The sequence below is a fragment of the Simochromis diagramma genome, unplaced genomic scaffold (genome assembly GCF_900408965.1).
Source record: "Simochromis diagramma unplaced genomic scaffold, fSimDia1.1 OVJJ01000426.1, whole genome shotgun sequence".
NCBI classification, from domain to species: domain Eukaryota; kingdom Metazoa; phylum Chordata; class Actinopteri; order Cichliformes; family Cichlidae; genus Simochromis; species Simochromis diagramma.
This window is the reverse complement of record NW_024387170.1, coordinates 2,741,396-2,763,362: the sequence shown is the minus strand read 5'-3', so window position 1 is coordinate 2,763,362 and position 21,967 is coordinate 2,741,396. Positions and strand designations below refer to the sequence as shown.

The 21,967-nt window shown below is 42.0% G+C and overlaps 1 protein-coding gene across 1 annotated transcript in view; it reads right to left on the bottom strand.

Annotated features, from left to right (window-relative positions):
- Nucleotides 1-1,115: 1,115 nt before the first annotated feature.
- The window catches only part of dicer1 (dicer 1, ribonuclease type III), a 34,126-nt gene continuing 13,274 nt past the window's right edge, over nucleotides 1,116-21,967 (bottom strand). The window contains exons 11-30 of the mRNA XM_040049128.1: nucleotides 21,636-21,768; nucleotides 20,909-21,151; nucleotides 20,670-20,824; nucleotides 20,044-20,176; nucleotides 19,865-19,940; nucleotides 19,644-19,783; nucleotides 18,602-18,781; nucleotides 18,279-18,492; nucleotides 18,036-18,189; nucleotides 17,742-17,924; nucleotides 17,185-17,290; nucleotides 16,425-16,600; nucleotides 15,205-15,964; nucleotides 14,703-14,855; nucleotides 10,934-11,569; nucleotides 9,721-9,979; nucleotides 9,360-9,628; nucleotides 8,164-8,326; nucleotides 7,887-7,962; nucleotides 1,116-6,978 (exon numbers count right to left, since the gene is read on the bottom strand). Of these exons, the coding sequence (XP_039905062.1) occupies nucleotides 6,813-6,978; nucleotides 7,887-7,962; nucleotides 8,164-8,326; nucleotides 9,360-9,628; nucleotides 9,721-9,979; nucleotides 10,934-11,569; nucleotides 14,703-14,855; nucleotides 15,205-15,964; nucleotides 16,425-16,600; nucleotides 17,185-17,290; nucleotides 17,742-17,924; nucleotides 18,036-18,189; nucleotides 18,279-18,492; nucleotides 18,602-18,781; nucleotides 19,644-19,783; nucleotides 19,865-19,940; nucleotides 20,044-20,176; nucleotides 20,670-20,824; nucleotides 20,909-21,151; nucleotides 21,636-21,768 (4,375 nt within the window). The 3' untranslated portion in view covers nucleotides 1,116-6,812. The remainder of the gene's footprint in view (nucleotides 6,979-7,886; nucleotides 7,963-8,163; nucleotides 8,327-9,359; nucleotides 9,629-9,720; nucleotides 9,980-10,933; nucleotides 11,570-14,702; nucleotides 14,856-15,204; nucleotides 15,965-16,424; nucleotides 16,601-17,184; nucleotides 17,291-17,741; nucleotides 17,925-18,035; nucleotides 18,190-18,278; nucleotides 18,493-18,601; nucleotides 18,782-19,643; nucleotides 19,784-19,864; nucleotides 19,941-20,043; nucleotides 20,177-20,669; nucleotides 20,825-20,908; nucleotides 21,152-21,635; nucleotides 21,769-21,967) is intronic.

Below are 21,967 nucleotides of genomic sequence, written 5' to 3'. Positions count from 1 at the left end.
TGTGCTAAAGCATAAAGCTCACCTTTGTGTCACACAGTAACAGTTAATCATTCATTACAATGATTGAAGGACACGAAAACCAAAGTGGAAAATGATATTTCAGGCTGCACTCGGCACACAATGCAGATCCCCCAAGAAAGTTCTCCAGAGTCTAGAAAGTGATACCTGAACTGTTTGAAAGAGAAAAAGAACAGTAAATACACCATCGAATGTATAAATGTAAAAATAAATCCTACAATACTTTCTGGAATGATCATCATAGGTTTATTTTAAACAGAATATGATTAGTGACACGTTTAACCGCCTGGTTCTCAAACTGGGGGTTATAACAAAGATGTTCAGTGAGTACGTCTGAGTGGTTACTTAGAAATATTGGCAAAATTAACTTCAGTCTCAGAACCTTTATCAGAATATAAAGACAGCATATATGATACCTCACATTTGGGGGAAAAAACAGTAACTCTGAATGAACAATGGGCTGTGTCATGACCATTGATGAAATGTAATTGATTGATCATGACAATTTGCATATTAATGATCAAGGAACTGACCTCAGCCCATTGTTCATTCAGTGGTGCTAGTTTCAGTCATTGTGCAATGAACTGTTTATAAGGTTGGGGAAACCTGGAGTCAGCTGAGACTAAAGAAGTCACTTGGATGAGTGAAACATTTCTCTCACTAAAACCTAAACCAACTAAAACCTGCGTCCAGATGAACAGAATCAACTTTTTGGCAACTTTGTAGAATATTATATTGCTTTGCAAGTGGGCTGTGGGAGAGCAGCAAGGCTAAAAGCTAACTGCTAGCAAGGTTTGGACAAGTTTTTGAAAGGACTGCTTCACCATGATGGTTCATGAAGAAAGCCAGAAAGGCTCTCTACACAGTTATAAATTCATTACAAACAAAAAGAAAAGAGGAGTGTGACACTGACCAATATATCTAACTATTCAAATCCAGGGTCTAGTTTGGCTATAGTAGCCGTCACTACCATCAACAGAACATTGGTATTTGGTGGTGATAGTGTAACTGATTGCCCATTAATTATAGCTTGACCTATCAACATACTCAACCTGATGCTGTGCAGGGCTCCACCTGAAAAAATGAACTCCACAGAATAACCATACCATTATTTTTATTGTAGATATAACAGGCTACAATTATAAAAACATGGGGGGGAATTAAAGGTATTTGTGACCCATAAGGTGCAGACCGCAAACCACTGCAGCACGGTATTACAGTATGACTGAGTTCTATTCCAAAGTCCCTTAAATATATTTGCTGCAGGTTGTGATGGCCCATAATTCCTCATACTGATAACAGTTCACTCGATCTGTGTAGCTCCATTCTGCTGGTGTTCTGCTGCATGGTGAACAGGATGTTCGATGTTGGCTTCATGAGACCAATATCTTGCTGCCAAGAGTTCTCTCTTTACCCCACTTTTCACCGTTTAACATTTAACAAAGCAATGTTGGTTTTCTTACACTCCATATTTGATCCTTGAAGGAAAAACCCACCTTAAAAAACACCAATAATGCTGGATACGGTGACATTTGCTTTACAAATTTACAACCAATCAGCCAAATGCATGTGGCCGACCTGACATAGAGATCTAGTGGCTGCCCAACATAAAAACATTTGAAACTCTGATGTCACGGTGGATGTAAAAAAAAAACAAACAAAAAAAACAAAAACAAAAGAATTTTCTGACAGTCATTCACAGAAAATGTAAACACTTTGGAAACTTGATTGTAATTAAGCATTGTAGAAAACCTTACCCATTTTCCAAGATTGTCATACCATTCATCACAGTACCCACTGATATCTACTGTAAGGTCTTAAACAAATACACGAGCACACCGTAGTGAGTCCACGTCCACCTTCAGCACCATAAACGTTAAAGCACTTCTACCACCACAATATGCTGTTTGTTTATCTTCCCTGTTTGTTAAACTGCACACACCTCGCCGAGACTTAAAATTCACTGACTCTGTAATCAGGCGTCAGATCCATTAGTCTAAGCTCGCACTAAAGCAGAGCCATTAGGAACACATGTTGGAAACTGACATGTGGACCCTGCATCAACGTTTCCGTATCAGTAATAGCACCTGACATTTCAAAATAAAATAAAGTATTATTGAGACAATGTATTGTTTTAAGATCAGGAACGCTTGATGTAATTAAGAAATGACAATCATAGTTTGTCAAATCCACAGTACACAATGGTAAAAGTATTACAAAGCCAGTATCAGTTAATATATCAGTACTGAAAGTTTGCTGTTTTGGTTAGGCTCTACTCTACCTTGAAAAGGACAATTTGTTGTTTCCACAGACTTTATGTAGTCACATCAATTAAATGGAAAATTACAGAGTGAGCTGTGGACACAAAGCTGCATGGGCTAGATACTTTGACCTACTGGAGGAGACCCACTTTAGAGTCTCCATAGTAACTCTTGGAGTTTGCACAAAGGACCAAGAAGTGCAGTGTTTGCTCGTTTATAACAGCTGCAGAAAGAAGACTGCTGCTGATGCTGAAGGTGTTCTGATAAATCCCAACTTGAAGACCAAACAGTGTTACTACAGTAATCTATATAGTTTGACTTCAAAGTGTCACTTTTTTCATGATTGGTGTCAAAACATTCTAATTACATCCACAGCGAAAACGAGCAGTAATTTTACAGGCAAAGAATTCACAGAAGATCACAGACAATCAAATGTAAACAGTTTATGGTCCAATTCGTTTGAATGACAGACCACTTTCAGCCTACACTTGAAGAGCAGACGTGCTCATGTGAGCTGCTTCTCACGGGCATGAGTAGATTTTTCCTTTAGGTTCTCAAAAGGTTGGAAGTTTGATTACATGTGCCAGCCTCATTTCTCCTCCTGTGGTGGGCTAGTTTGCATTCTGTGTCAAAGCAGGATTCAATTCAAAGTGTCAGTTTAACTTTACAATTCATTTCCAAACACATTTAAGGCAGGATATCAGACACATGACATCCAGACATTTTAGCCCCAATTACAGAAATTCTTCTTACAGTGTATTTGTCAGGTGAGAGCCTGCAGGCACGGTTTTATCTTTCCTCTCCAATCGTCTCATTCTCTCATTTTAAACATAGATTTGTGTAACACCAGCAACTGAGACAGCAGCAAAGCCTGAACCACAAGTTAGTCCTTAATAACATGGCATCATATATACACACACTGCTTTTTCCTCCATTGTTCAGTCCCTTTCACACTTTGACATGAGGTAAGGTATGGCGCCCAAGTGCAATGCTCAATTGTGCTACATGTACAAAAAGAAAAAAAAAACAAAAAGAAAAAAAACTCTGCCAGTATAAGAAAACATCGTCCACTCCAAATAATCCAGGGCTACCTTAATTTCAGCACTCCCACACACGTCTTCATCTCCATCTGAAAAGGATCCTTGTTTTCCATCGGTCACACATAATACAGTGGGCGTGGCACCGTGAGCAATTTCACATTTGTTTTCTTTTTTTAAAATAATCCCTCTTCTGTCCCTCCCAGAGTCTCACTGATGATTAGTGTGTTCAGCTCTGTGTGTTTACTACAGAGTGAGGAGTGGCAGGGTGAAACTGACAGCCCACAGTGTCTCCAATGGGGGAATGAGAAATCACAGCCTGGTTTTCATAGTTCCACTCTGCCTGCTTGAGAAATAATAACAGATTGCACTCTGACAGTGATAAGCTGTAAAAAGGTGGACTGAAGTGTTGCAAAGTTTCACATTTACTCTTCACGTAGTATTCTGTTGGACCAAAGGAAGTGAATGGAAATCTGGGAAAAAGAAAGAATCAGGTTGCTGCAACAAACGGGTCAACAGAAATTTGGAATTTGTGGCCATATTCAAAACTACCGTACTGCAGCAGCTATCAGTCTGAACTTAGTTTGGGTGTTTGTAACACAGAATACTTCTGCCCTCTGTTGTTGATCGAACCCTTTCGGGCAACCAGTCAGAGCCAGTTCCTGTCCCGAGTTCTCAGGTTTATGTTTTCTCTAGTAACACTTAGCACGGGTCAGAGTTAGAAAATGTCTGCAGTGGGTCTTCAGTCAGCCAAGGACACTGGAGCCAATCAGTGACATGATTTATTTAGGGATAATCTTCAGTTTAATTACGGAGTTTAGATCAAAAGCAAGAACATATACATTCATGTTGATTTGTGTATTCAGTGTGTCGCTGAAGATGCTGTGTACAACGCTACTCAGGAGGCTACTCCACTGACTGGTAACCTGCCAGTAAAACAAAACAAAACAAAACTCCAGGCCAAAAATCCAATCCTGCAGCTAAATGCTTTCACCAGGCATTTTCCTTTTCAGTGTTCCCCAAGTCAGTTTCCACAGACCCACTCTAAACAATGACCCACCTTGGCCAAGCATCATAGCTAACATTGTCCGTAGCCCATACATGGCAAGTCATCTGGAGACGACTACAGGTAATGACCGAGCCGTCCGAGCACGGGCAAACGCTGGTTTGGAAAATGCACCCGTGCAGGATCTGGCATGTGGTTTTTGAAAACGGCGTCAAGGCAGGCACATATTTGCATACAGAGTGGAGGACTGAGAGCCAATCACGAGTGGTACTCTACACCCACGGAGATGCATTCTAATGACGGAGTGAAGTGGGCTGTCCACTTTGGATCAGAACACTGAATAGCCATGTTAACATCAGATACGAGCAGGGCCTGCGATCCAGTCCGTGCACACGCTGGTTTCCTCCCACAGAAGGCACTAAGATCTGAGTCACATCTTTGATTCAAGACAAGCGACGCAAATCATTATGATGGAATTGGAGATTGGCTTATTGTATACTGAAGATCTGATGTAGACGGCGCTGTCAGAGTGCACTGAACTGAACTGCAGTCTTGTGCAGAAATGAACACTGAGAGGACGGTCCTTTGAGGTAGAAGACCTGTGTGGAGGATTTTGTGACCGATTAGATTTCCGATCGCTATACTAACAGTTCAGGTGTCACACAGGTAAAAGTCTTTTCCAACCCTTATTTATGAAGACAGAACTGAAGAGTTAAGTCAAGTATTTTCACCGCCTATTTTTTGGAGCAAATTTAAGAGTGCAATCCGATTACCTCTACAAGCATGTATCCTCGTGTGATCAATCAATCGTCTGTTTTACCCCTGAATTCAAAAGGAAACTCTAAATTGTTTGAAATGAATAGATGATGAAACTAATTTATGTGCAGAGAAAACAATTCCTATCCCCGCCCTCTAAAAATCATCAAGTGCCTCAAGTATGAGAGGGGAGAAGAGTCGACCACACAGCTTTCCTTTACAGCTCTATAGCAAACAAACAGGACCACCAAACTAAACAGTTTAAAAAAAAAAAAAAGGAGGTCAAATAAAGAGGTATTATAGTTACAGTGCAAAAAAGATGAGAAGTTCAAGCTTAATACAAAAAAAAAATTAGCACCAAACAAAAAAGAAAAACAAAGACAAGAAAATGCATGCAATTAACTGAGGTATTCAAGTGAAAAAGGCTTATTTATGAGGGCGAGGGGGGAGACATTTAGCAAGAAGCAAAAACCACAGACGAGGCTGGTATCCTTACCCTCGGGAACTGACTTCATTCTCATAGTGTCACATCTACTATATAGCTTTGGTAGGTAAGGGATGTGAGGAACACTGTTGAAATGAATTGGTCTTGTTCACAAAGACGGTCTGAAAAGATTCCGTGTCACACACGAGTATCCAACTCATAGAAAATTCTGCAGCATATTGAACGGGTGAGTTTCTCTTTTTTTCTCGTATCAAAACTGGATGATTTGCTGTGGAAAGACATCTATTGCGCAAGACTGACCAAGTCGACTCCATCCACTCTTAGCATCGCTAAAACCAAATCGCAGAGATAATGCCTTAAACATCTCACCTGGCTGTCGCACTACATATAGCCGTAGACTTGAAACATTTATAGAAGCCATCCAGTTGTCTCGGTTTATACATAAGCTACAAGAACATGCAACCTCAAGTGCGGTTAGAAACTAGTTTAAATTACAGTAACTGGGAATGTTGTAATTCCTATCCGTTTTGCAGGATGACGGTGAGCCTTAGCATCTAAGGCCAATAATATCATTTATGCATTTCATATATATTTATATACTTTGCTACGTATATGATTTTGGTGTCAATCTGACCACACCATTTTAAAAATAACAGATCCTAATGGAATAAGTGCAAAACTGATCAAGAATACATTTCAAGACAGATTAGACAGAAATCCCACCAGGTGTTCGCTCCAGTGGTATCTGTTAGCCACGTCTGCCGTTAGCATTTTACAAACCGCTTTAAAACTGACTGGCACTAGTGCACAGGCTGAGGAGTTTAGCGTTTTTTTTTTTTTTCTTCCTACATACACCTCTGATTGAACTATGTACAATCTAATACTACACAATAAGCATAAGCCTCATCTCACTGACACAAGGTTAAAAACAGATGACAACAAAAAGAACAGTGGGGAATTGACACTGTGACCTGACCTTTTTTTTTTTTTTTATATATAAACACTTTGCTATACGTTAATAAAGCACTCATGATTACACAAAGCAGAAAGGAAAAGTAAAGATTGTGTTTGCGCAAAAAAAAGAAGAAAGGTAGAATATCTAATGTGAAATAGGCTGTGATATCAGTCTTCTTCAATTGTTGTGTCTGCACACAGTGTTCCCTGGGTGCCGTTGTTGTGCCATCACAGGCTAAAGATACAGGGCTAGTATCGTGCTGTGTTCGGAAGCCGACGTTGCTCTGTCGGCTTCGGTAACTTAGGTGCTAATGCTGACAGCTCAGTAAGAGAGCTCAATTGTTTTGGACCTGAGGTTGATTGGCTTTGAGGCTGCGCAGAGCTCGTCGCGCCGCTGCCGACTTGGCAATCCGGTAGCTGCGGCCAACACCTTTAAACTTGCCCTTTCCGACGACCTCCACTGTGACGCGGACTTTCCCATCATACGTTCTTTCTGCGGGGCTGCAAAGACAGGAGCGGGAACAGGGAACAACTGTTATTCTGAGTAATATACCAGCATTCTTTGAGTATTCAAGTTGAATATCACAAGTCCAATAAGAAATGATTCAAAAAGGTAGGAAAAAAAGGTGATTATATAGAGGCTTAACCCTTTAAAACATGAACCATGAAATAACTCCCAGAAATCTTTAATTGTTTTGATAACAGTGTTTGTTGAACCTTTAGACAAAATATATAACAAAATATATCAAATTTGAATCTGCATATATGAGTATTAATTTTTATCACACTTGCTACATTAGCCACATTTTGCAATTCAGTCATTAAACATTTATCATGCAATTTATATCATTTTTTTAAGGAAAAAGAAAAGTCACGCTGATGATGTAGAAGTCTCAAAAACACACAAAAACCCTTGTAATCAAATATGATATGCTTCCAGAGATGGAGTTTTGCATAAGTAAGAAGATGTCAGAGACCAGTGTTAGTCCAGTATGATTAGTATACCTTTTATATTTTGGTCATTATGCTAATTACACACTGTCCAAAAGTTTAATACCACTAAATGCAGCTGCCCTGAGTTAATAGCATCCACAAAATCCTTTCTTCTGTTTCTTTAATAGTTGATCCCATCTTAAAGAAAATATAATTATTTTGTTATCTATAAATTTGTACATGTACTGCGTAGTAAAGCTGTTATTTTACATATATTCCTGAACAGAAAAAACTACTTTTAGTGGTGGAATATTTTGCTTGATTAATGTGTGATGACATTTAAAAATCCTTTTGAAAGACACACAAAATAATTTCCTTGTTTTTAAAATCACAGCTGGCCTAATAAATTTAAAGCACTGCACTTTTGCCCCTGTATGTACAGTCAGTGTAGCGAAGCTGTGTTCTTCATGTCCTACCTGAACTTTGCAGTTTCTGGTTCCATCTCGAGCAGCTCTCTCACAGGAGAGCGTGGCACATTGGCAGAGAATTTCTCTGTAATTGGTGAGGGGATGAAGATTGGTGAGGTAGAAAGAGATGGTATCATGACGATTCAATTGACACAACCACAGAAGTGGCAAATTATCATGAATGTTTGCAGTCATTCAAGCTCTCTGCATGCGCTGCCCATCAATCACGGAGGATAAACAAGAAACACAGAAATAAATAGAGAAACATGCTTTCACTCTTTCTCACCTATAAGTGGCCTCATCATTGGATAATACACTTGCCACACAGTCTCCAATGACATCCTGCTGTCCATGTAAATTGCTCCAGCTAGCGACTCAAAGATATCTCCCATGGCCTTAGGGACTTCAATGTCCTCCTCCTTCTCTTCGTCTTCTTCGGAGCGCCGCAGCTGGAGACAAAAACAACAAAGCTGTGCGTCAGCTGACACACTGACAGCTGTAACACCCCCAACCAGTTACAGCTGCCCCTCCCTGAGCCCCTTTCTATCAGAGGTTCCTTCCTGTTAAAAGGGAGTTTTTCCCTTCTCAATGTCTATCTGCACTCTGACAGGTTGCACTGATGGCAACACAATAACCAGATCCCAGTTAATTACATATGGAGTCCAGTACTGTTCCCAGTCTGAGGCTTCTTATATAGTGCTTTTCTACTCTTAGCACTCAAAGACGTTTACACAACTTTTCTCATTCAAAGTGCACAAGCACTTTTTTCTATGCTCTCTAACATTCACATGCATTTATTTCCGATGGATGCACCGGAGAGCAACATGGGGTTAGCATCTTGCCCAAGCAGACAGGGATCGAACCATAACCCTTCCAATTAAGTAGGTGACCTGCTCTACCACCTGAGCTGCAGCCACCCCGTGTTAACTCTATGCTATCAGCCTAATCTTCTTCTGTGTAATGGGGACATTGTGAGTGACTTTCCTGTAAAGCTGCAGAATTTAAGCCTCTGTCTGTTTAGCGTTACCAACTCACATTAAGTCATCTCTCCATTGCTTTTACAGCTTTTTCTGTCTGATTTGACCCCCAAATATGTTATTTTATTGTTCAGCTTAGGGCGCTCTGCAGAAACATTGAGAAAGGATTAAGCCAATGGCTATGGTAGGAAAGAGTGTGCGAGTTATTGCTTAATTTCTTTCTCTCACTTTTTTATTTTTATAAATGCGTTCTTGCCTGCTGTCCCCTAAGGCATAAAAGTCCTTAAGCACAACGAAAGGAGATTTTGGTGCCAAGCTAGCCTTTTGCAGACGAATGAAACCCAAACGTTGGGATATGAAAACAGCTTAATAAAAGCTGGCAGCCTCGTTATTCGCGGCGAGCGGTTCTTGAACTTATTTCAGAGGGCAAAGCTACAACAACAAAGATTAGGCTTGTTCCTGCAGAACCGATAATAACCACATTCTTCAGAGAAGCAGGACTCACCTCAGAGTCCATGCCTTGCATTTCATTCTTCTCCAGCTGAAACTGCACAAAGTCATCAATGACGTGGAAAAGCTCTGGCGAGATGGCCTTGAAGTACTTGTGATAATCGTATTTAACAGCCAAAGAGGCAAAGATGGTGTTGTTGACGAGCGCTGAGCGCAGGTCGGTCAGTACTCCAGGAGAGTGCTGCCGTGGGTCTTCGTAAAGGTGCTTTGTTATGAGGTAGTCTAGAATTGCATCGCCAAGAAACTCCAGCCGCTGGTAACAATCTGAGAAAAAGTGAAAGAAGCACAGATTTGTCAACTGGAGATGCACAACTAAGAATGAAGGACAAAGTCAGTAAAGCATAAGGTTTACTGACCTGTAATGGTGTTATAATGGTAGGAAGCGTGAGTGAAGGCTTGCAGGAGATAAGCCTTGTTCTTAAAAGTGTAGTTGATCTTTTTTTCAAAGTTCTCAAAGCCAGATATGAGGTGGTTGAGAGTTCGTTCTGCATCTGGATGGTCCAGCATGCAGCGGGGTGGGATCTTGAGCCAGCCGTAACACAGGTCTGCGACTTGAGTATGAGTGTGAACCTGTGCCGCTGCTCCAGTCGGTGGACCTCTCTCCAATGGTAAAACCTGTTGTCATTTTATATAAAAAAAAAAAAAAAAAAAAGAGGGAGGGAGGGAGGGAGAGAAATGGATTATATAAATAAACAGTTTTGCCTTGCATTCTTTAAAACGTTACTTTCAAACAGTGCCATGTTTGTAAAGCTTGGGTCCTTCCAGATTTGAGCTGATGCAAGTACTCGGTCCATAATTCTCAATATTTTATGCATCACAAAAATTAACATCATTAACATCACTGCAATGTTTTCCTGAACAATACATGTCGCCACTCAAACTCCATAAACTCCATGTTAGGACGCAGGGGGAGGAGCTTGCTTAACTTTGCGATCTCCTAACTGGCATGTTCAGTAACTGACATGTATCTGAATTATTTATAATTAATATAAAAATATTATCAAATATAATTAACTATTTATTTGAACCGAGTCAGGAACATATAAGACCAAAAGTGTGTTTTTAGTTTCAGGTGAAGCGTGTTGCAAAGCTGAGGCCAACAGCAAAACAATGAACAGTAATAAAAAGTTTGTTCTGAAAGCTGGTAAAGTACATCCAAATCAGTATTATAATTCATGTATTAAGTTCAGGCCCAGGTTATTAGTTTTTTCTATAGTTATTAAATAACACAGTAACAAAGTATTTGCCACTTTCCACTGTTACAAAAGTGAAATCTAAATTTGAAGAAGCCACTTTCATCTGTGGTTTTCACTTTGGACTACTCAGGTTCTCTGCAAATGCTAAACAAGCCTGAAAGAACAAACAGGCAAAGGAAAAAGTGCATTCTCCAAAATCGGGGAACTCTTTTATAGATGTTATAATAAAAAACTTAGGGAGAAGCAGTAGCAGGAAATATTCCACATCATGTTTATGCTCATCAAAAGGACATGTGGTTTTATTAGGCTTCTCAATTGATTCATTTTTGTGCGTGTTCATTTGTTTCTGCATTGCGATGCATTCCGAGCTCACCTTGAGGCCCAGTGAACACAGGAACATTTGTGCAGCTCTCTCTCCACAGCTGGTCAGGTAGCAACCTAGCAGAGCCTCGACACAGTCAGCGATGCTCTTGTCTGCGATGCACTGCTCTGTATGCAGGTCATAGGATATGGACTGTTTACCGAGCTCAGTGCCACAGTTCTCTTCCGATGGATTCCAAAAGCCTACCACAAAGTCATCCTCCTCACCGGCCTTGCTGGGGTCCAGGTAGCACATTGCATCCCACGAGCTGTAGTCAAACTCCTCAGGTGAGGGCCCACTGGGCACCTGCTCTGTGGGGTAATGAGCTGCGGTTGGATGGGAGGGCTTCTTGGGGGTCTTCCAATCATACGGAGATTCCATAGCTGGTGAGGAGCCTGAAGCTGGAGTAAGATTGGGAGGGAAGCCACTCAACGAGATCTTCTTCCCAAATGCTCCAGATCCCAGCAACATGTTGTCAATGAAGCGGATGTGCTCCTTGTAATACTCAAGATCATCCTCCATGTTCACTTCATCTTTTGGCTCATCTTTCAGCATCAACTCGCCATCTTCATCTACATCCTCGCCCTCGTCATCATCCTCATCATATTCGTGTCCAGATCGCCCGTTAGCCAAAAGCTCCTCTTTGGCCTGCATGAGAAAAAAAAAAGTCAATATACAGGGAGCGCAGAATTATTAGGCAAATGAGTATTTTGTCCACATCATCCTCTTCATGCATGTTGTCTTACTCCAAGCTGTATAGGCTCGAAAGCCTACTACCAATTAAGCATATTAGGTGATGTGCATCTCTGTAATGAGAAGGGGTGTGGTCTAATGACATCAACACCCTATATCAGGTGTGCATAATTATTAGGCAACGTCCTTTCCTTTGCAAAATGGGTCAAAAGAAGGACTTGACAGGCTCAGAAAAGTCAAAAATAGTGAGATATCTTGCAGAGGGATGCAGCAGTCTCAAAATTGGAAAGCTTCTGAAGCGTGATCATCGAACAATCAAGCGTTTCATTCAAAATAGTCAACAGGGTCGCAAGAAGCGTGTGGAAAAACCAAGGCGCAAAATAACTGCCCATGAACTGAGAAAAGTCAAGCGTGCAGCTGCCAAGATGCCACTTGCCACCAGTTTGGCCATATTTCAGAGCTGCAACATCACTGGAGTGCCCAAAAGCACAAGGTGTGCAATACTCAGAGACATGGCCAAGGTAAGAAAGGCTGAAAGACGACCACCACTGAACAAGACACACAAGCTGAAACGTCAAGACTGGGCCAAGAAATATCTCAAGACTGGTTTTTCTAAGGTTTTATGGACTGATGAAATGAGAGTGAGTCTTGATGGGCCAGATGGATGGGCCCGTGGCTGGATTGGTAAAGGGCAGAGATCTCCAGTCTGACTCAGACGCCAGCAAGGTGGAGGTGGAGTACTGGTTTGGGCTGGTATCATCAAAGATGAGCTTGTGGGGCCTTTTTGGGTTGAGGATGGAGTCAAGCTCAACTCCCAGTCCTACTGCCAGTTTCTGGAAGACACCTTCTTCAAGCAGTGGTACAGGAAGAAGTCTGCATCCTTCAAGAAAAACATGATTTTCATGCAGGACAATGCTCCATCACACGCGTCCAAGTACTCCACAGCGTGGCTGACAAGAAAGGGTATAAAAGAAGAAAAACTAATGACATGGCCTCCTTGTTCACCTGATCTGAACCCCATTGAGAACCTGTGGTCCATCATCAAATGTGAGATTTACAAGGAGGGAAAACAGTACACCTCTCTGAACAGTGTCTGGGAGGCTGTGGTTGCTGCTGCACGCAATGTTGATGGTGAACAGATCAAAACACTGACAGAATCCATGGATGGCAGGCTTTTGAGTGTCCTTGCAAAGAAAGATGGCTATATTGGTCGCTGATTTGTTTTTGAATGTCAGAAATGTATATTTGTGAATGTGGAGATGTTATATTGGTTTCACTGGTAAAAATAAATAATTGAAATGGGTATATATTTGTTTTTTGTTAAGTTGCCTAATAATTATGCACAGTAATAGTCACCTGCACACACAGATATCCCCCTAAAATAGCTAAAACTAAAAACAAACTAAAAACTACTTCCAAAAACATTCAGCTTTGATATTAATGAGTTTTTTGGGTTCACTGAGAACATGGATGTTGTTCAATAATAAAATTATTCCTCAAAAATACAACTTGCCTAATAATTCTGCACTCCCTGTAGTCCAAAAATCAATAGTTCATATTTCTATAGTGTAATCACTGAAGTCTCTTCAGCACAAATTACTTTCTCCTGGGAGTAATTAAGTAATGTACTGCATTAGGTTTAACAAAATTGTTCTGTGTCATGTATGTAATACGTTACCTTTTTAAAAATAATAACTCCAACACTGATCACAACAAAGAGAAGAAACACCTCCAACGCACACAAACATTTGAGCACACAGCATGCAATTCATTAGCATGAATGTAATCTCATTGACATGCTATGGAGCCAATGAGAATTGATAAGGAATCAAATCGATAACCAATAACAATAACGTAATCAGAACTGCTGAAGCAGGTTTCCAGAGGCAAAATTAATCAAAATGCAACTTTAAGTATGTGAGCTGTCATTCATAGCCTACAGTTTAATGTGTGTTTACTGAAGTATGCATATATAGACTACACATTGACATTAACAGACGATATGTCCTAAGCATTATCAAAAAACATAACTAAACTCTTAATAAAAGTCTAATTGTGCACAGCGACTGTGTCTTGCTCCATTTTGTGAGTGTTTTTGTAAAAACACAGAGGAGACTGCTATCTGAACTAAATTAGAAAATGAGCCTGTCTCAGTGTTTTACTGCTTTTTATTGTTAAGCATTAGTTTTATTGCAATTTATTTCTGTTTTACATTTTCCTGCAGTTATTTCTGGGACAGTATATCATTCAACAAAAACACAGTATCGCAGGCCTGTTTTCAGCACTCTGGATATTTCCTGCATTCACACAGCATTAGTCCATCTCGTTTGTTATGCCACTTTTAAGCACTGTTGATGCACATAATTAAAATCATGTGGGGCACCAGGTTACTTTCAGTTCAGCATAAAGTTTAATTTGTCTTTGGCCTGTTCTCTTAGCAACAGACTTTCATAGATTATTGGTACAATCTGGAGCAAAGGCTATACAGCATTGTGTAATTTCCCACCTCCATATGTGGATGACGAAAAGGGATGCCAGGGATGAAAAGTATATAGAAAGCTAGCACCACACGAACCATGAACAAACTGTCAGGTGAACATTTAATTTTATGGTACGTATCATCATCATCACTTCAAAAATAGATCTCCTTAAAATGTTCAATGACTGGGTGTTTGGGCATATGGTTTGATTCACTGAAGGTTATTATCTAAAAGGAAAAGATTTTAGTCTTTTCTGTTTTAGGTTGTTCCTTTTTAGCTCACATCTGACCATTAACTGCGTTTTATTTCAAGCCGTTTTTCCCAAGTGGTGTATAAAAGAGTGTGTGGAAGGATTTTGGTTTTTAACCTTCATTATGAAAAACATTATCTGAGCTCCAGGAGTTCAGATGAGAGTTCAGACCTGTTCGACATGCAAGCACACAATCTCACCACGAGTTGCAAAACATGGAGAAAGTCTGCCCTCTACTGGCCCGTCATCATCATTACATGAAACAACCTTTGGAAACTCCTCAGTGAACACACCGATCGACTACCACACAACAAAGAGAAAAAAAACAGAGCGTATAAAGCTGCAGTAATCCACTGACCTCCTCTGAATTCATTCTGTCGGTGCTGCTCTTGTCCTGGTTGACCACATATCCAGGAGGCAGCCAGTTAACTGGAGGGTCGAAGATGGACACCACCATTCTGCTAGGAAGCCCTTTCTTCTTTCCCAGACGGTACAGGTTACAGTTGCTCACCTGGACATCAGGCAGAGTGTGAGTAACACAATGAAGTCATCTTGTCTTAATGGACACTGCGACATCAGCCAAGCCAGGACACAGTGCAAAGATGAGTTCTTAAACAGGTTTGCAGCCGTTCCCAAATGACACTAATCAACAGACCAAATGCTAATTCATCCAAGTCATTTTGTGTCATTTGCCTTGTTGTAGACAGCGATGAAAGTGTGTCTGATGTGATGTGCTAATTTGCATTTGGGACTCTGTTTGTACATCTTCAGCCGGGCTGCATTCCTGTTACTGTGTACACACATGCACGGCCTGTACCTTACTACTGCCACACGGTTCAGAGAAATGACATGTGTCTCACCTTCTTGCTGCGCATGTAGCTGAGACGTCCTTCGTGAGCATCAGGGTAGGTACAGAACAGGTATGTAGTGATGGCATGCTTCAGGAAAGAGTCACCGAGCATCTCCAGCCGCTCCAGGTTGAAGCCGTCGCTGGCATTAGACAAGGTCAGGGCCTGCAGGATGAGACCGGGGTTGGGCCCCAAGCTCTTGGGTGAGTTTGCTGCGTGGGATCCATGCTGGGGACGAGCACAGACATCAGAAGGTGCTGTGAGAGTGTTGGGACTCGTGGCTGCTCGGCTGCAGACTGAGGTAGCTTTTTTTGTGTGGTCTGAAGTCCTCCCCGATGTACATTCATCACTAGGCTGTGGAGGACTGGAGTTGGGCTTCTTCAAGGTGTGAGGGGGCTGCACAAGAACTGAGGTAGTGCTTTGTACTGATTTGGAGCTCTGCAGCCCAGCAAAGCTGAGCTGGGAGCATTGGCAATTGTCACATTGGGGAAGGTGCTCATTTTGGTTGCCATCGTCACAGCTAGCAAAGAAGGCAGTGCCATTAGTTAGGTTCCTGGTGCAGGGGGCTTCTTCAGAATCTAAAGCTTTGAAGTCCTCCTGCTCAGACATGGAAGAGTGCTCACCACTGGGAAGCATTAGGGAACTGGGATCAGGGCTTATAGTCTCTTGGTGCTTACAGTGACTGGCACCTTCCTCGCTGCAGGACTCAGGGCAGGATATGAAGGTTTTGCTGTCAATAGACCTTTTCCAGCCAAAGTCCAGGTTTGGATATCTGCCACATACAGAGCATCTACATGTTAGCGTGTGCACACACACACAAGTTGTTCACAAACAACAAATCCTAAAAGAGAAGATTTGGTTTTCTTAACTAAGATCAGACATTAACACTAACTCATCAAGTCCCAATGGGAAACTTTGGTCTGGCCATTCTTGTGGATGTTACTTTGACATGTGCCACCCACATCAGCATTCTAACAACTTTATCATGCAATCAACTCGTTTTAGTGTGCAATAGGAAAAAATGTGCAATTTTGAGGACACCAACATTTATATAGTCCTTTCCTAGTCTAACAAGTCAAAAGGCTTTACAATCTAACCAACAGTCACCCATTTTCTACACTTGCACTCCTATGAACAGTTTTAATTGTGTTTGTGTATGAATCAGCAGGAAATAAGTCTTTTGGAAAGTGTGACGCAGAAATCTGTTATTCTATTGTGTATGTAACAGCAACCTGAAGTCAGGGGGGAGGGTCTGGACTCCCACTCCAGCCTCACTAGCTGTCTGAGCTCTGAGCTCCTCAGCAGTCAACAGGCAGTGTAGGCGGTAAAGAATGCTGGGCAGACACACTGCTTTTCTCCACAGGGAGGCTGGAATAGGGTGGATGGCACACAGTTCTGGAACCAGGATCTGACAAACACAAAGCACATGAGACTGGGATTGTCGGAATAAACAGCAACTCACAACAAGACTTCGTCTCTGGCACTCACTGGTCTAATAATTCCTGAAAGCTAACAGATCACCATCAACCCTGTCCACACACATGATCATGCCATATTAAATAATGCATCTATGGGAATAGTATTCTTTGATATAATAGGTTATAGAAATCAGTAATAATAATTATCATCATCATCATCAATCCATCCTCTTTTCCAGTTCAAATTCACAGTAGGGCTGGAGCCAGAGAGATGAGCGTTTACCCCACAGCCAATTCAGAACCAGTATCTGGACTGTGGGAGGAACCCCGAGCACCCGGACACAGACACAGGGAGAACATGCCCACTCTACACAGAAAGACTCCAGCTGACCAGTGGATGGAAACAGGACCACTGTACTAACCAGCAGTAAAGTGATATCTAGAAACGTTCTTTAAAAACACACAAAAATGAAATATGAGCATGTCCCATGTTCCTTTACACACAAAATTATACTAGGTTTCCTACACTGATGGATATCTCCTCACCCTACAATCTAACAGAGGCAGCGAGTACCTGTTTGTTCTGTAAACTCTCCCACTTGGCCTTCCTCTTCTCTGCACTGCTGAGTGGCAGGGCTTTGCCCTTCTGGTTTAGGTGTCGAGGGGTTAACAGGTTCAGTCTGCGATGGGACAAGAGAGTTGGAAAGCCTGGTCACCATAGTGAACATTTAAATTTATAGATACGCATAGTATTAAACAAGCACCTCCCCAGGTTTGCCTTTTTCCTCCTGACCTTTATTCCCCACTTCTGTGGATTACATATTGACAGTTCCCATAAAAGCTAGCATGTAAGCATATTCACACTTGGAAATGGCATTAATCTGTTTATTGCCTTTCATGAAATAACCAGTACAGACTCCACTCTTGGCTATAACATTATTATTCAGGAAGGGAGGTACTTCCTAAAAAAAAAAAAAAAAAAAAAAAAAATTCCTAACAACACAATATTTATGCAAAGCCAAGTGGAATCGCATATCTGCTTCTGTGCTTTTCTGTGTTTTCTCACATGCCTGAGAAAACTGTCCTTGTCCACATAATTATGAACCTGGCTCCAGATTTGGTGCCACTGACCTGGAGGAGGTGTGGTCTACATCCAGGAGCGGCTGGTTAAGGTTAGACAAGTCCAGGTTGTACTTTGTTTTGTAGTACTCAGCGAAAGTCTCATACTCTGGCGAAGGAAACTTGCTGAGTGGTGTCAGGTCTGCGTACACATCAGCGACATAGAAGCGATGAGGCTGGTCGAAGTTGCGATACCTGGAAAGTAGCAGCGAGGCGATTATCACGTCGTTTGGCTCAGCGTATACTTCATACAGCTGACACGTTCACACAAAATCAATCCAGTACAGACACGTGCCGCTCCACTACCTTGGAATGATGACAGCATCCTGGTAGTCCTCCAGCTTAAAGGTGAAGGGGTTCTGCTTTGTGTACTGAGTAGTAGGAATGCCAGTGCGGGCCTCAGACTTCTCAATGTCTTCCATAAACTTAAAATCCATATCTAGTGTGTTGGAGTCTCCAACTGAAGAAGCCAAAGGAGAGAAGGAAAGATTGTTAACGAACATTTTAACACAGGTGGAAATGAATTTACAAACTGAACTGAGCACTCACCAACATTCAGAGGTAGAACACAGTAAGCAGAGTCAGCCATTGTGGGCATGAACTCCAGTGCAGGTTTCTCCAGGCGGAGAATATGGGAGAAAATGTACTGGTGGAGACGAGTGATGAGGTCGAGCTGGGCAGTGGTGAGCGTGAAGCCAGACTTCTGCAACTCGATGGAGATGGTCACCTCACCAGAGCGAGTGTACACCGGGAAATGGGGAATCTGGATCAAAGCAAAGCTGCTCGTTTTCACATGTATAACACGTCTACAGAATAAATGCTGAAGAATATTGTGAAGCACTGAGGTACTCAAATGTGCGGAAGCAACGTACTCGAGGTATGGGTTTGGCAGTCAGTATGCCGAAGCACCTGGTGGTGTCCTCTGGCGGGTAGAGCTTTCTTCTACGGAAATTGAGCTCATCAGGGAGGGGAGTGGTGAGCACCATCCCAATCACATACAGGTAGTAGCTCTGCTCCGGTACTGCATAACAGTCACACAGACACTCCGGTATCTGGAGATGACAGAAACGGGACACAAGATTTTTGCACAGTACTGTATGCTCATTGAGTCAGCCCTCATGTTTCTCTATCCGGGTTTGCCTTTACTGCACTGGCAGTGCGTTTGGGATGAAAACTCATTCAACATTAACCAGTAACATGTTTTCCATATGGTAGTGCACTGTGGATCAAAATATGACTGTACTTTTCTTGCATTCGTAATTCCTTCAATCATAATTCCAACCACACTGGATGAAGTGCACCGTTCAGATACCGTTCACCTGCTGATTATTTTTTCTAGGCCTGCTACTTGTGTTGACCTCCACTTGTCCAGTTTCCTTCCTTTTTTAAAGGTCACCATGTCATATTTTGGCAAGTTTACAGTTTGCTAAACTAAAGCAAATAGTGTGCTTTAGCAACAGGCTGCTAGTAAAGCATTTAAAGATACAATGTAAAAATGAGTCTTTGCTAATGTAAAAGTCAGTGTTAAATGGCTTAACTTGGCTCTGAAAATGTCAGGCACTGAAACTGGACTGATAAGTACGAAAGCAGCCAGCATCTAAGGTCTTTCAGTTTTTCTTTAAAGAAGTCTGGAGTACTACTGCTAAAGCCTACTTTAAAGGAAGCAGAATACAAAGAAATGAGGGGAGCACAGTGCTGTATATGCCAACGCATTTACTTACTGGTGCGATATAGCAAGGTTCTGCCAATCCAGAGAGTCACTGATGAGTTTGGATACAGCCAGTTGACCCCCCCCCCCCATCCCCCCATATCACCTCAGATTTTTGCAGCTGAATTACTTCAAAAACAGTCTGTAAACTGGTTCAGCCGTGCCCTCCCTGCATCAAATGCCTGCCTGTAATGAGCATGACGTACAGCTTTGGGGTAGCACTGCCTTCTCTTCGTAGAACCAGGCCGGCCTGGGACACTGGTCTCCTCCTCATCGTGAAGATCAAGCTCCTCCTCGTATTTTACCGTCTCCTTTCCCACGGGCATCAGGTGATCATCCAGTTCACCTTAGAAGGAAGAGGCAAAAGATGAAGCAATGAAGACAAAAATAACAAGATTAGTCTGCAAGATTGTTATTGTGGTTTTACCTATTTTGTGGAGTTTCTCACAGCATACTAGTGCAACTGCCTTCTCTGCCACTCTTGCACAATTCATCACTGGACCCTGTAGGTGCAAGTCAAAATATCAATCATCCTTTAGAAATATAAAAGGAGCACGTCAAAATGTTTACACTGGCAATTTTGAAAACTATAACAGCCTTCCTTACCTTGACAGGAACTCGCAGAGGGGAGTTTATAGGCAAGTAGAGAGTGGACTGGAAACATCCATCCCCCATCTCCATGGTTTTACATTTTGGTGCTAGGTGTGTGAATGGGTCGCTGGGCAGCCGAGCACAATACCTGAACACCAGGGCAGAAAGACCTTTTCAAATATTTATGGCAATATTTTGATAGATACAGAGCTCTGCTGGTTCTTTCTCACATCTCAAAGTGCTTTACTGATTTTTGCCACTTGTACCCAGGAATCATGAATGAAACACACACACCTCGAGGAAACCAACACTGGCACAGAGACAACATGCAAACACTTCATCTCTTTATTACAAACTTAGTGCTGATGTGATGGCGATTGGACTGTGTGTCTGACACTTTCACTGGATTGGGAACCCTGTACTGTCTTCAGCTATATTGACATGTAAAATGATGAGTGAGAGAAAAAGAAGCAGCAGTATCATGTATATGTTGGCTCCATGCAAGCAGAAACCGTGGGCAGTAGTTCACATGGATTTAAAGTGACAAACAAAAAGAGGCTGTTTGGAGCAACCGGCAGTCTCGATCAATAACAAAGTATTTGAGCTGGAAATAAAAACATTCTGAAAATCAGAAAGCACACCTGTTAATGTGACCGATGGCCGTGTTGATGGTGACTCGAGGACCTCCATCCTCAGACCGCAGGACATAGGGTGGTAGAATGTTGTCATCATCCATCACCTGTTCCACTTCAAACTCACTCACCTCCACTGACTTGGAGCACTTATTCCTTAAGATCTGTTTGAGAGAAAATTAGGTCATTTGGCCCCTAAGCCAACAGACTAAGCATCTCAGTCTTGTCAGATAAAGAGAAAACATTACTTTTTCTATGGCCTTGTAGGTACTGAGATCTTCTTCAAAGGCTTTGGTCCTCCCAGTGTCAGCCAGCATGATGTAGTTGGAGACAGGTGCCCGAGCTCGGCCTTTGGACTGGACGTAGGACCTGTACTCTGTAGGCAAGTCAAACCGCACCACCAAGTTACACTTTGGAATATCTACGCCTTCCTCGACGATGCTGGTGGCAATCAGAAGGTTCGTTTCATGAGCCCGGAATTTGCGAAGAACCTGTCAGAGAAGGAAAAGGGGTCCTGAGTTCAGGAAGTGATAACAACAAAACAACCAAGAATTTAGCACGGTATCCACACATCTCTCCATCGTTCATTTTCAAAATCCAAGTTTTCTTTTATATTCAGCACAATTTCTTCCTGTAGTTATCTTATCAGATTCAGGGGCAGCGTCTGAACCCGGTGACCAGGTGCACAACATTTCTGAAAAGCACCTGACCGAGAAAAGTCTAGAAAGAGAAAGTGTTGTTGCCATGGTGCTCACTGTGCACACAACCACAAGTGCTAGCTCACAGGGTTAGAGAAAACCATTAAATAACTCCAAACACATTTTTAAGACCTGTTCCAAGGTCCTCACAGGTCAGTGGGGTCAGAATGACTCTTTAGAAATAGTTACACTTGACTTTTCACAGAGTGCCACACCACTCAGAAGCTAATATGGAGAGAGTGTGATGGCTGACATCCACAAGTTATCTCTCACTTACCTCCTCTTGCTTCCTGAACTCCACCTCCATTTGTTTGTTGCGTGCCTGGTTCTTGCCAATGCTGTGGCCAGTGATGAAGTTGCTACTTATATAAGCAAGCTCTGGGTCCTGCTTCCCTGCCTCCTTGATAAGACTGGAGAACAGAAAGAGTGTCAGTGATAACTCACCAAGGACAAAAATATGCAGCCAGTCAAACAAGAGATGCCATCTTTCCAAACTTTTATGATTTATCACCAACTACCTGCTGCACTGACGATTTAGAGGGCGCGTTCATTCTCACCACATGCCTCTATCACTCAGCCACCAAAGTAAGAACAGAAAGGGTATTTTGG